The 11035-nt window shown below is 46.0% G+C and overlaps 1 protein-coding gene across 1 annotated transcript in view; it reads right to left on the reverse strand.

The window, feature by feature from the left end:
• Window positions 1-28: 28 nt before the first annotated feature.
• The window catches only part of LOC109477474 (trichohyalin-like), a 16593-nt gene continuing 5586 nt past the window's right edge, over window positions 29-11035 (reverse strand). Inside the window, exons 5-15 of the mRNA XM_019778757.1 lie at window positions 10674-11029; window positions 10342-10531; window positions 9721-9849; window positions 5814-9324; window positions 5415-5607; window positions 4803-4986; window positions 4580-4619; window positions 4221-4315; window positions 3989-4081; window positions 3349-3384; window positions 29-1727 (exon numbers count right to left, since the gene is read on the reverse strand). Coding sequence (XP_019634316.1) covers window positions 825-1727; window positions 3349-3384; window positions 3989-4081; window positions 4221-4315; window positions 4580-4619; window positions 4803-4986; window positions 5415-5607; window positions 5814-9324; window positions 9721-9849; window positions 10342-10531; window positions 10674-11029 — 5730 coding nt within the window. The 3' untranslated portion in view covers window positions 29-824. The remainder of the gene's footprint in view (window positions 1728-3348; window positions 3385-3988; window positions 4082-4220; window positions 4316-4579; window positions 4620-4802; window positions 4987-5414; window positions 5608-5813; window positions 9325-9720; window positions 9850-10341; window positions 10532-10673; window positions 11030-11035) is intronic.

The raw sequence follows: 11035 nt of genomic DNA on the forward strand, positions 1-11035 counted from the left end.
ACAAGTATTACAACACAGCCATTTGCAAATCATACGAACCTTTATTTTCTTTCACCAACCTGGCCCATTCCTTCTTTGTTCACAAAACTTTACAACATCAGTTGGCACCCATCAAAAATGTATGACATTTCTGTAATTGCACTTTATACATATAACAAAGCAAAGCACAAGGTGAACTAAAGCTTTTACCACCGAGTTAAGTCAGGAGGCGTGATTATTACGTTTAACGTCAGAACGAAGTACATAACAGCTTTTTTTGTGGACACTTCTTAGTACCTGTATCAATGAAACAAAAAGAATCTAACAGTAAGCTTGCACCAAATCTTAAATGTATGATACAAGTATTCAATAGTATGAACTTTATACAAGCTGGTCCTCCGTTTTGTTACAGGCTTTGTACATTTGTCAATATTTAATTTCATAACCAAGTTGCATCACAGAAATCTGGTTTCACCTTACGATGTAGCTATGTTGTAAAAGCAAACTCGTGGAGTTGACAATAGCTACACAGATAATCTATATGTACAATGCATTATATATATTGAAACAAATACAACATATGATGCGAAATTAGTGTCAATGTAACGTCCACTTTTATAAAGAATTTGGCACATTCTCTGCACTACTTATGCCCATGACAACTTCAGAACTATACGTTCATCTTTACATTGATTATACAACTCAACGCATCTAACCTTCTCTGTAAGGATACAAATATATACGAATACAATAATGTTCACAACACCACCTTCATAACTGTAGTGCAGCTTAGAATATTACAAAATGGTGTAACACCTCAGAATATTACAAGATCATTAAACATATCACTTTGTTTTTGCAGACGGATCTAACTTAAAGAATGATCCTGTCTTTGGTTTTTTGGCGGCTTCTGGATTGGCCGTAGCCTGAGCAGTTCTCTTTGGACTGCTACTTGCCCCTATGACAGGTATGGAGTGCATCGGACTGTTACTTCTAAATCGTGCAGGGCTGCTGCCACCTCCAACTACAGAAATGGCTGACCCACGTAATGGGCTGGCACTCCCCACCACTGGGATCTTATTCCCACCCCCAATCGTGCTAATAGCCTGGCCTTTACTCTCATCAACAGGCTCCACCTTAGGTTTATCCAGTGGCGTCTCCACTGGACTTGGAGTTACGTTTTCCACTTCAACCTTTTCTGCTGCTTTATCATTGTCTTTCAAAACTACAGCAACATTTTCCTCCACTTCTTTCTTATCAGACACTGAAGCGGAAGGTTCAGTTTCAACAGGGTTATCGACAACTTCTTGTTTTACAGTTATCTGATCAGTCGTTTGTTCGCTATTGTTATCAAGTTGAGATGGCACATTCTCAGGTTCCTTTTTTACCGTAACTTTCTCTACCTGTGCTGGTGCTTCACACTGATTACTAGCTGGTGACATGGGCTCTTCTTTCACTATTATGTTCTGCATCTCTGTTTTAACCTGTTCTGTTTCACCCACTTCCATACTCTCACTAACTTCCTCTTTAACAATCATCTGTTCTTTCGAGTCTGAGTTCTGGGCTTCCTCTGACAGGAAGGGGATTTCTTTAATGCTTGAGAGCGGCTGCATCGCTGATGTTGACGGTTTCTCTTCCTCCGCTGCATCCATCGGTTCTTCCTTCACCTGCGCAGCTTCCATTTTGATTTGGACTTCGAGTGGGGATTCCTTGGGTGCGTCGGCAGGGGTTGGGGTCTCCAGGAAACTCTGTTGAGGGGGGGCAAATTGCAGCATGCTTGTACCTCCTTCCTACGCCATAAGCCCACTTCTCGTAGGTTATACTTTGTTACACTTCACGTTATACACCAGGGTAAGTTTGAGACAAGGACCACGTCAACGTTTAAAACTCTGTATACCCTTAAAAGCTTTTTCTACACAAGACAGACTTAACATGTCTCCTTCAGTTGTTTATATCTTCTGAAACCGTACATGGACTGTCAGCCGAATGAATGAAACATTGCTCAAAATGTAACAAAACTTTTCATCGTCCAACTGTCTTATTGGGTGTTTCCTACAAGTCTTCCTTATTCCCTACCATAAGCTCACAAACACAATACATTCTACTCACTACTTTAAACTTTATCAACCAAATTTTCTAAGTGTGCCAATGTAAATTTGGAGCACTGACGCATCAACTCAAAATTAAGCTGTCAGGATCTACTAATTTCTGCTTTTTAACTTTAAGTTCTGTATTTTGCAAGAAAGAACTGTGGCTGTACTGAATATTGATAGCTGAGAATAAAACTTCACCAAACATGAATTTTGGAACGACTAGAGGACGCATTCATAAACTCTCCATTATAAATGGAATACTAAATCACGAAATGGACTGCAAAGGGGGCATCAGCTAGTATGCAAGACCTGTCGGTGTCATCTTCCCCAAACGTACTATACATGTACCACGACACATGTTCCAAACCATCTGCTATAGACCCCAGATATACATGTACAATCACAAGAAACATGTTCAACCACGGCTCGGGCATGAACATGGTTTTATTTCAAGTCAGCAAAAAACATATCAACACAACATTGTAACATGTCACATGATAGATAGCTTGTAGTACCAATGCAAAGAGTGGCAACAGGAGACAAGGCCTTGTAAAATACTGAAACAGGCCTTGGCTTCAATAATGCTTTCAGAACCTTTATATAATAATTGTTTAAACCCCCATATTTTGATTTCATGGTGACTGAATAGACATCACTGTATCTACATGGTTGCTTAAAATGCGTCTAGTGATGGCCAAGTTACTGTATTTTTCAAGGATGTCTCTTAAAGGAACCCAAAGCAATTTCATGGTGGGACCAAAAAATAAACGGACTCCTCACATAGCTTGTTTTTGTGCTATTGCTAATGCTTCAAGTATGAAATGATGACAAAAATGTGCTAAGAAATGACAGTAAATGTCTATCAGATTTCCTCATCTAGAATATTTTTTTTTGTTTTGCTGCCCTGAAATTGCATTGGATGCCTTTAATAAGAGATATGAACAGAAAGCGACCTAGTCATGCACTGTGATGCACACTAGTATTATGCTGGACAGAGCAACTAAAATAAGGAGAAAACGAGCATGCAATTAATTGTAAGAAGAAGAAAGAAACTGTGCTTCTCGTAGAAATGAAAATCAAGTGAATTACTCGTAGTTGCATTCCTTTCAGAGAATTTACGGCCTGTGTTATGATTGGCATATTTACTGTTATCAGTATCACGTGTGCATGCATGTTACTTTGAAATCCCACGGTGGTGTTATAAGGTCACTGGCCTAAGATTGCTCCACACTGCATCTGGGAATGTAAAAAAGACTTAGCCTGCAGATGTACTTACCTCGTCATAGTCTTCATAGCAATTTGGATGGAAGGTCTGTAATGTATAGGAAAAATGGTTGTCAGAATACATACTGATGATAATTTTTATCATTTTTAATAAGATTTAAAATAGGATTATAAGATTTAACTTTGCTGTCAAGAGAAAATCACTCTTAATTTGATAAAATTTAAGAATGTCCACACATAGTTCATCTCATGCATTGCAGAACAACACTTTAACATGCACAAATCATTCAAACTTTCAAAAGCGAAAAACTGTTAAGAGAAAATCATTATTCAACAAAACTTCAAATACCCACAAATAGAACAACACTTGTACTGCAAAGAACATTTAAAATTTCTTGCATCTAAAACTGATATTAGGAGCAGTAAACTACAGTTTCAAAAGCTACATGTATCTGGTTAACTGCCTTGTTCACTGTGATATCTTCATGGGATTCAAACTAATTACCTGTCGGCAGGAATCAAGAACTGCAAGCAAGACTTGAACTTCAATAACATAAGAGGGGTGTACATTTTGCACAAACACCTATTGTTTATCTAATAATATTTATTATGGTGGAATGTAATGAGGAAATGTTGTATGTTGGTGTTGTTGTTTATTGTTCTGAATGTACTGAAGATGAAAGTGCCCTTGCCTTGCCGTTAACCCTGACTGCGTCCTTAAGATGCCACGCCTCCTCTTCCTCATCCCAGAACTGCTCAAATGGCTCCTGGCAGATGTCACAGATCTGGCAAACCAGAGATCAGTGACAAAAGATTACTATCAATTTCATATAAAATCAACATAAAAACAATGGAAAGTTGATTGCTCAATCATCGCACAGAAGTGTGACTGTAACATTTTAAAGGAAAATAAACACTACTCACGTCATCATTTTCCTCATCTGTACAGACAGGACAGCTGATCACCTCTCCTGGCTCACTGGTGACGACAGGCTGCTCGAAGAAGGCAGATTCCTGGTCTGTGGACAAACAACAAATAATGTCATATAACAATGTTCCCTATTTACAACCAAACAAGATTTACCGGCAGACATTTCAGTGACTGTCTGTCCCCTCCCTCAATGCCATACCAACTGCTTCTTTGTGCTGCAGCGAGGTGTTGCTACTGTAGTGCTAAGAATGCAGTCCCATACATATTGTCACATGTGTACAAAGATCTTATCAAACAATAATACTAAGGGAATAACGAACTACAAGAAATGAAGAAGGATATGGACACCTACCTTCTTCATCATCACCAAGCTCTGCATAGGCTATCCAGTCCTGTAAGGGTAAAGATATAAAAGATTTTATACATGTATCAACAATGTTTTCCCATTTGCTCAAGTCTTTCAAAACAACCTCTATTAATTAATGTGCAGAGGACTGTGTTGATTTAAGGAAGAGCATACACCATGGTGGTCTTATTGTGTGAAAACTGAAGCAAACATCCATCCATCCACTTACATCAACACCGTAGTACCAGTCCCTGTGAGAGGCCTTGCCAGTGCCCTCCTTCTCCCTGCGGTTCATGCGGAAGTGCCAGTCCAGGTGGTTGGCGTACTTGTCTGTCTCCTCAGGAAGGAACCTGCTGCCGCACGACGAACACTGGATGCCACAGTACAGTCGGTTGATGACTCCCTTGTGCCGCCTGCAGGAATGTAAGTTTATCATTACCATCAGTGATGTACAATGGTAGCCATCAAGGCTGAGTGCACAGTTTACAAGATAAACAGGTGATAAAGTGATGAAAAAAAGTACGTACTAGTAGCTAAAACGGTTGTTGACAGTCAATGTTAGTCCATTATGACTCATCTGTGCAAGTTGGACAAAGGATATACAGTAAAAGTGATTCCAAGGTGGATACATAACAGTTTCGTTTCATCTGCCACTGTTTCAAAGGGAGAACAAGGACCTGGATCTACACTTATCAATTAGAGTAGGAAAGACCTGGTGTGCTTAAGTAAATACGCACTTCCAGCTAAATAAAAAGTGTCATGCTGCGTCCTTTAGTCTGAGCTTGGCCAGAAAGTAAGAAGTTTTACCTCTGAAAAGGACTAGAGTTCTTACTGAACTTACGTTTTGAGATCTTCCACTTTCAGTGCCAGGGGAGGCACAGTAGTGTCCAGTTTCAGCTCCGCCCGGGGTTCATCTTCCTCCATCCTTTCCTCCAGAGGAACGACAACTCTGGTCACCTCCTCCGTCTTAGCTTCCATCTTCTGTTCCTCCACCTTCGGCTCTTCTTTCTTCTCGTCAACCTTCTTGATAATCCCTGAGGAACATAATAAAGTAGTACATAATAAACTACCTCCTTACAATGGTACAAGGAAAGTTGTCAAACATGACTTCAAACACAACTGATCACTCTGAACTGAGAAGAGTTTCACTACTCTATACAGGACTATGCATAAGGCAGGCCTTCTAAATCAAGGAAAAGCCAAAAATGAACTACCAGTTACAATAATACGACTAACACACCTGTTTTCAGCAGCTTCTCAAACAGCTGACTGACATCTAGTTTGGCTGGCTGTGGAGCGGGGCCAGGGGCAGGTGGTGGCATCCCAAATGGCATGGGTGGATGATGGTCAGGGATCCCTGGCATGGGCCCCATGCTCATGTGGGACGGTCCAGGCATTGGCTGCATGGGGCGCCCCTGGATGGGCTGCCCTGGCATCCCCATCTGTCCCATGGCAAGCTGCATCGTTGTGGCCACTCCCATCACCATGTTACCAAACAGGGCTGGGTTAGGCGGTCCAGAGAACGGCATTCCGCCCATCGGTCCAGACATGATGGGTCCAGGTCCTGACATCATGGGCCCGGGAGCTGAGGACACCATGCCTGGCTGCATCATTCCAAACTGACCAGGTCTATGCATAGGTCCATCCATTCTAAACCCAGGACCTGGCATCCTGTGTCCCGGTCCATCCATTCTAGGTCCCGGTCCATCCATTCTCAGTCCAGGTCCATCCATTCTCGGTCCAGGCCCTGGTCCATCCATTCTAGGCCCTGGACCATCCATTCTAGGTCCAGGTCCATCCATTCTAGGTCCTGGTCCATCCATTCTAGGTCCAGGCCCATCCATTCTAGGTCCTCCCATCCTAGCTCCAGATAGCCCAGGGATTAGTGGCCTTGGCTGCCCCATTGGCATGTCCTCCTGCTCCCCTGGAGCTCGAGGTGGGGGTCCCATCCTGCCACCCTCCACCCATCTCGTCATGGCCTCCTCCCACATGCGGTGCTCCTCATCCAGTTTCTTCCTCTCCTCTTCTGAGAGAACATTCTTCGGAGGGAGGGGCGGTAGAGGCTCGAGAGGAGCCTGACCTTTGCGACCGCCCTTCTCCCACCGGTCCATGTCTTGCTCCCACATACGGTGTCTCTCCTGGAAAGCTTTGAGTGAGTTGTCTGGGTGTTGGTCTGGCGGGCGGCGTGGTTCTGGTGGAGGGACTCCCCTCCTGCCGTCCATCTCCCACCTCTGCATGTCTTCCTTCCAGCGGCGGTGCTGGGATTCCCACTCGACGAGCGCCATGTTGGGCTGAGGGAGATGAAGGACAGGTTTGATCGGCTGCGAGCCACGCTTGCCACCATCTTCCCATCTCCTCATGTCTTCCTCCCACTGGCGACAGTTGGATTCCCACTCCCTCAGGGCTGCCTCCCGACGCTGCTCCTCCTCCAGCCGTGGTGGCTGTGGTTCAGGGGGAGGGACTCCTCTCCTACCGTCAGCCTCCCATCGCCTCATATCGTCCTGCCAGCGCCGGTGTCTTTGCTCCCAGTCTCTTTGAGCAGCAGCAGCAGTGCCCTGCTGGTTTGAGGGATGTACGGGTTCGATGGGAGGCATGCCCCTTCTGCCGTCCAGTTCCCACCTCTTCATATCGTCTTGCCACTTGCGATGTTCTTCCTCCCACTGAGCGTTACGATTCTGCATCCCCGGTGACTGCACGCGAGGAGGAACAGGCTCCACAGGAGGGGTGCCTCTCCTCCCTCCAGCCTCCCATCGACGCATATCTTCTTCCCACTGTCGGTGCTTTTCCTCAAATTCTCTCCACTCTGGCTCGGGTTTCTGTAAGGCTGACGAATGCTGCGGCACACCAGGCATCTGCATGACTGGCTCCTGTGGAGGCAACCCTCTCCTGCCATCTGCCTCCCATCTCTTCATGTCTTCTTCCCACCTCCTGTGGTCCTCCTCCCACTGTCTGCGGGCAGCATCGTTTATCTCCAGGGCCTGGGACAGCAGGTGGTAGGGAGGGGAGGGGGGCGGCCCTTGCCTGCCACCTTGTTCCCAACCTCGCATCTGGTCTTGCCAGTGTTGACAGTCGAGCTTCCACTGCTTACGAGCGACCTCTGGCATTTCTGGCCCCAGGGGAGGGGGCAAATCCATATGTGACGGTGGAGGGGGTACCCTCCTTCCATTCTCCTCCCACTTCTTCAATTCTGTCTCGAACCTCCGCCGACTCTCGTGCCATCTTCTGTGCTCTGCTTCCAGTTTAGCCTTGTCGAACTGAGGCGGCGGTAAAGGCTCTTGTGGGGGCTGCCCTTTTCTACCATCTTGCTCCCACCTGCGCATGTCTTCTTCCCACCTACGATGGTCCTCTTGCCACCTTTCATCTGGTCTCTCAAACTGGCCTTTCCTTCCATCTTGTTCCCATCTACGACGGTCCTCTGACCTTTGATTCTGCTGAGACGGACGCAGAGGCTCTTGTGGGGGGTTCCCCTTTCGTCCTCCTTGCTCCCACCTGCGCATGTCTTCTTCCCACCTGCGATGATCCTCCTCCCAAGTCCGAGACGGTCGGTCAAACTGACCCTCGGATGGGAATCCTCGCCTTTCCATGAAGACGACATTTGTCGATGTAGGAAGACTTGGTTCTTTAGGGCGGAGGGGAGGTGCACCTCTCCTGCCGTTCTTCTCCCACATCTCCATGTCGGCATCCCACTTCCTCAGTTCCTCTTCAAACCTGCGTCGATCCTCCTCCCATCTTCTGTCCACGGGGAGACCGGGATGTTCTGGCTCCTGAGGGCGCTGCGGGGGTGGCCCGGTCCCAAACTTCTTCCAGTGGTCCATCTTCTGCTCCCAGATGCTGAGCTCTTTCAAGTACTTTGCCCGGTCCTCATCCCACTGCCGACGATCGTTCTCCAGCCTGTCTAACAGCTCCGGACCCAGGGGCAGACTCTCCTGTGGAGCAGGAGGGGGCGGTCCCTTCATCCCGTCATGCTCCCACCTCCGTATGTCGTCTTGCCATCTCCTGTATTCCTCCTCCTTCTTTGGATCAAACTCCTGCTTGCCTTGGCCGTACACTTCATGTGGCGCCAGCGGCCGAGGCCCTTGTCTCCCGCTGTCTTCCCATTTCTTGATTTCCTCCTCCCACTTCCTGTACTCCAAGTTCCACTGCTTGCAGACCTCGTCGTCGAACTTCTTCCACTCTTCCCATCTCCTTCTGTCTTCTTCGTTCCTGAACTCTGGTGCCCCTCTGTCTTCTGTCCTCCTGAGTCTTGGATCCTCTCTCCTTCCATCGTCCAGAGGCCTGGGAGAACCGTCTTGCTGTCCCAAGTACGGCAGCAGTGCTCGTCGGTGGATCCCTTCAGGCCCAAGCCCAGGAGCCCTACCTCGTCCTGCTGCTCCCTGCCGTTCATCTATATCCATGGGGTATTCCCTGGACGGGTACTCCCACCCCCGCTCATCGAAGTACAACGACGTCTTCCTCAGCTTGCTCTTGTGTTCCAAGTACGACTTTCTTTCTTCAAGCTTCTTCCTGTGTTCCATGTAAGCTTGCTGTGCCTGTTCACTGGCTGCGTCTTTTTCCTCCTTCACTGGGAACTGGAACTCTCGCTCACTGGGATGGCTCTTCTTGTACTCTGCCCAGGGGGACTTTGCTTCAGTGGAGGGTTGACGTTTCAGCTCCGCCCATGGTGAGGGTGGGGTGGGGAGGAGTCCCCTTCCCCTGCCTCGTGCCATCCGCCCTCCTCTCACACCATCTTCTCTTCTCTCCAGCCTTAAGACCTGACCAATCAAATATCAATTATTTACAAATGTGTCAAAAAGACATTTTTACTTCTCACTGTTCTTGACAGTGGGTAAATTCTTGAAGTGGGTAAATTCGTCTTCCATTGCCTAATAATATAAGAAGTCAAACTAGTTTGTTGTACATTGTGAATGTCTAGTACATAGTACATTGTACATTGTACATTGTAGGAACTACTTGAAACTTCTTAAAATCACTGTCAATATGATCAAATAAACAATTATGTCTATGTTACCCATGCTTGCAATTTGCCTTTGGCATGCCTTTGCTATTAACTTTTTACTATTAAAAACACATGACAAAATCTTAATTTTCAGACTTTGTGGCCTAGGAATGAAAGACAAATTGACCAAAGTTGTATGGATGTCCCTTACCTGTCCATCCCCACGTTGTTGCATCTGCTGCTGCCTTAGCCTCTGCAGCTCATACAGCTCGTGAAGTTGTTTCAACATCTCCTGGTACTGTTCGTGGGAAAGTTGATTGTTCCGAAACTGCTCCTCAGCCTTGGCAGAAAACAAAGAACAAGTCATGAGACTCTTGGCTACAAGAAGCAGTGTCATGAACCTAGAACTGAAGTCTTCAGGAATTAATTTTTCTCCTTCAAGATAATCTACGCAACTTGGAACTACGTACTCTATGTAACTGTGAAACTCATTAGCACAAAGCACTGTTTGGGGCATCCTACTAGATAGCTTTACCAATACTTGCAGTTTGGTGTGCAAAGATTAAAAGTGGCAGGTCATTCTGTTTAATATTACCAGCTGCTGTCAGGCTATACGTCAAAGAAGCTGGTGTGTTACACTGATGGGCAGTAAAAATTAACGGCAAAATATATTGTACATTCAGTCACAGTTAACATTCACAAATAACAGTGTTGAAGGACAAAAGTGATCCATCCTAACTGTAAACTGTCCTAATTACCTTACCTTACCTCACAACCTAATGTAACATGGGTAGTAACAAAATGATCAAGGCGTAAAAAATGTACAGTGTACCTGTTTCAAGATCTGCTGCTGTTTCTCCAGAGTGAGCTCCTTGGGGATTTTAAGATCAGGATCGATGCTGAGTCTTCTTGAAGGTGTTCCAGCTGGCTTCCTGGGGATTCTTGGCAGTGAGCTGATGGACGGTCGTCTGGCTTGAGGTTCCTGCCTCACATTTGATTGCAGGGGCAAGGGCCAGGCCCTCCTGAGTTGGAAGCAAGCTTCCTGTTAGTATCACACCAAATAACACCAAAAGTTGTACCCAAACTACAGAATTGTTACAATAGAAACATTATTAAAGGCATTAGCTACATTTACTGCATACAACAGAAACGTAATGACCATACCTTGGAAAGTCCCTATCAGCTGAGCGGAATCTCTTTGCGACTGGTTCTTCGGGGTCCGACTCTGGTTCGGGAGAAAATTTAGGACTGCCCATGTCATAATCCTGGTTTTGTTCGTACTTGTTCCCTGCTTTTGTTTCCTGTGGCTCCTTTTTGACCTTACTTTTGTTTTCTTTCTCCATGCTTCGCTTTGTGCCAGCCCTAGATTTGTTGTCACTCGTCTTTGCCTTGGGTTTGTCATCCTTGTCCTTGGATGACTCTCGAGTCGTCCTGCTTGACCTGGGTGGTGTTCTATCCTGTCTTCCCGATCTACTGGACCGACGGTCCTTGGGCGATATGGACCTACTCGCTGTGCCTTCTTACTG

This window comes from Branchiostoma belcheri, unplaced genomic scaffold (assembly GCF_001625305.1).
Source record: "Branchiostoma belcheri isolate BF01 breed outbred unplaced genomic scaffold, Haploidv18h27 scaffold40, whole genome shotgun sequence".
In the NCBI taxonomy this organism is placed as follows: domain Eukaryota; kingdom Metazoa; phylum Chordata; class Leptocardii; order Amphioxiformes; family Branchiostomatidae; genus Branchiostoma; species Branchiostoma belcheri.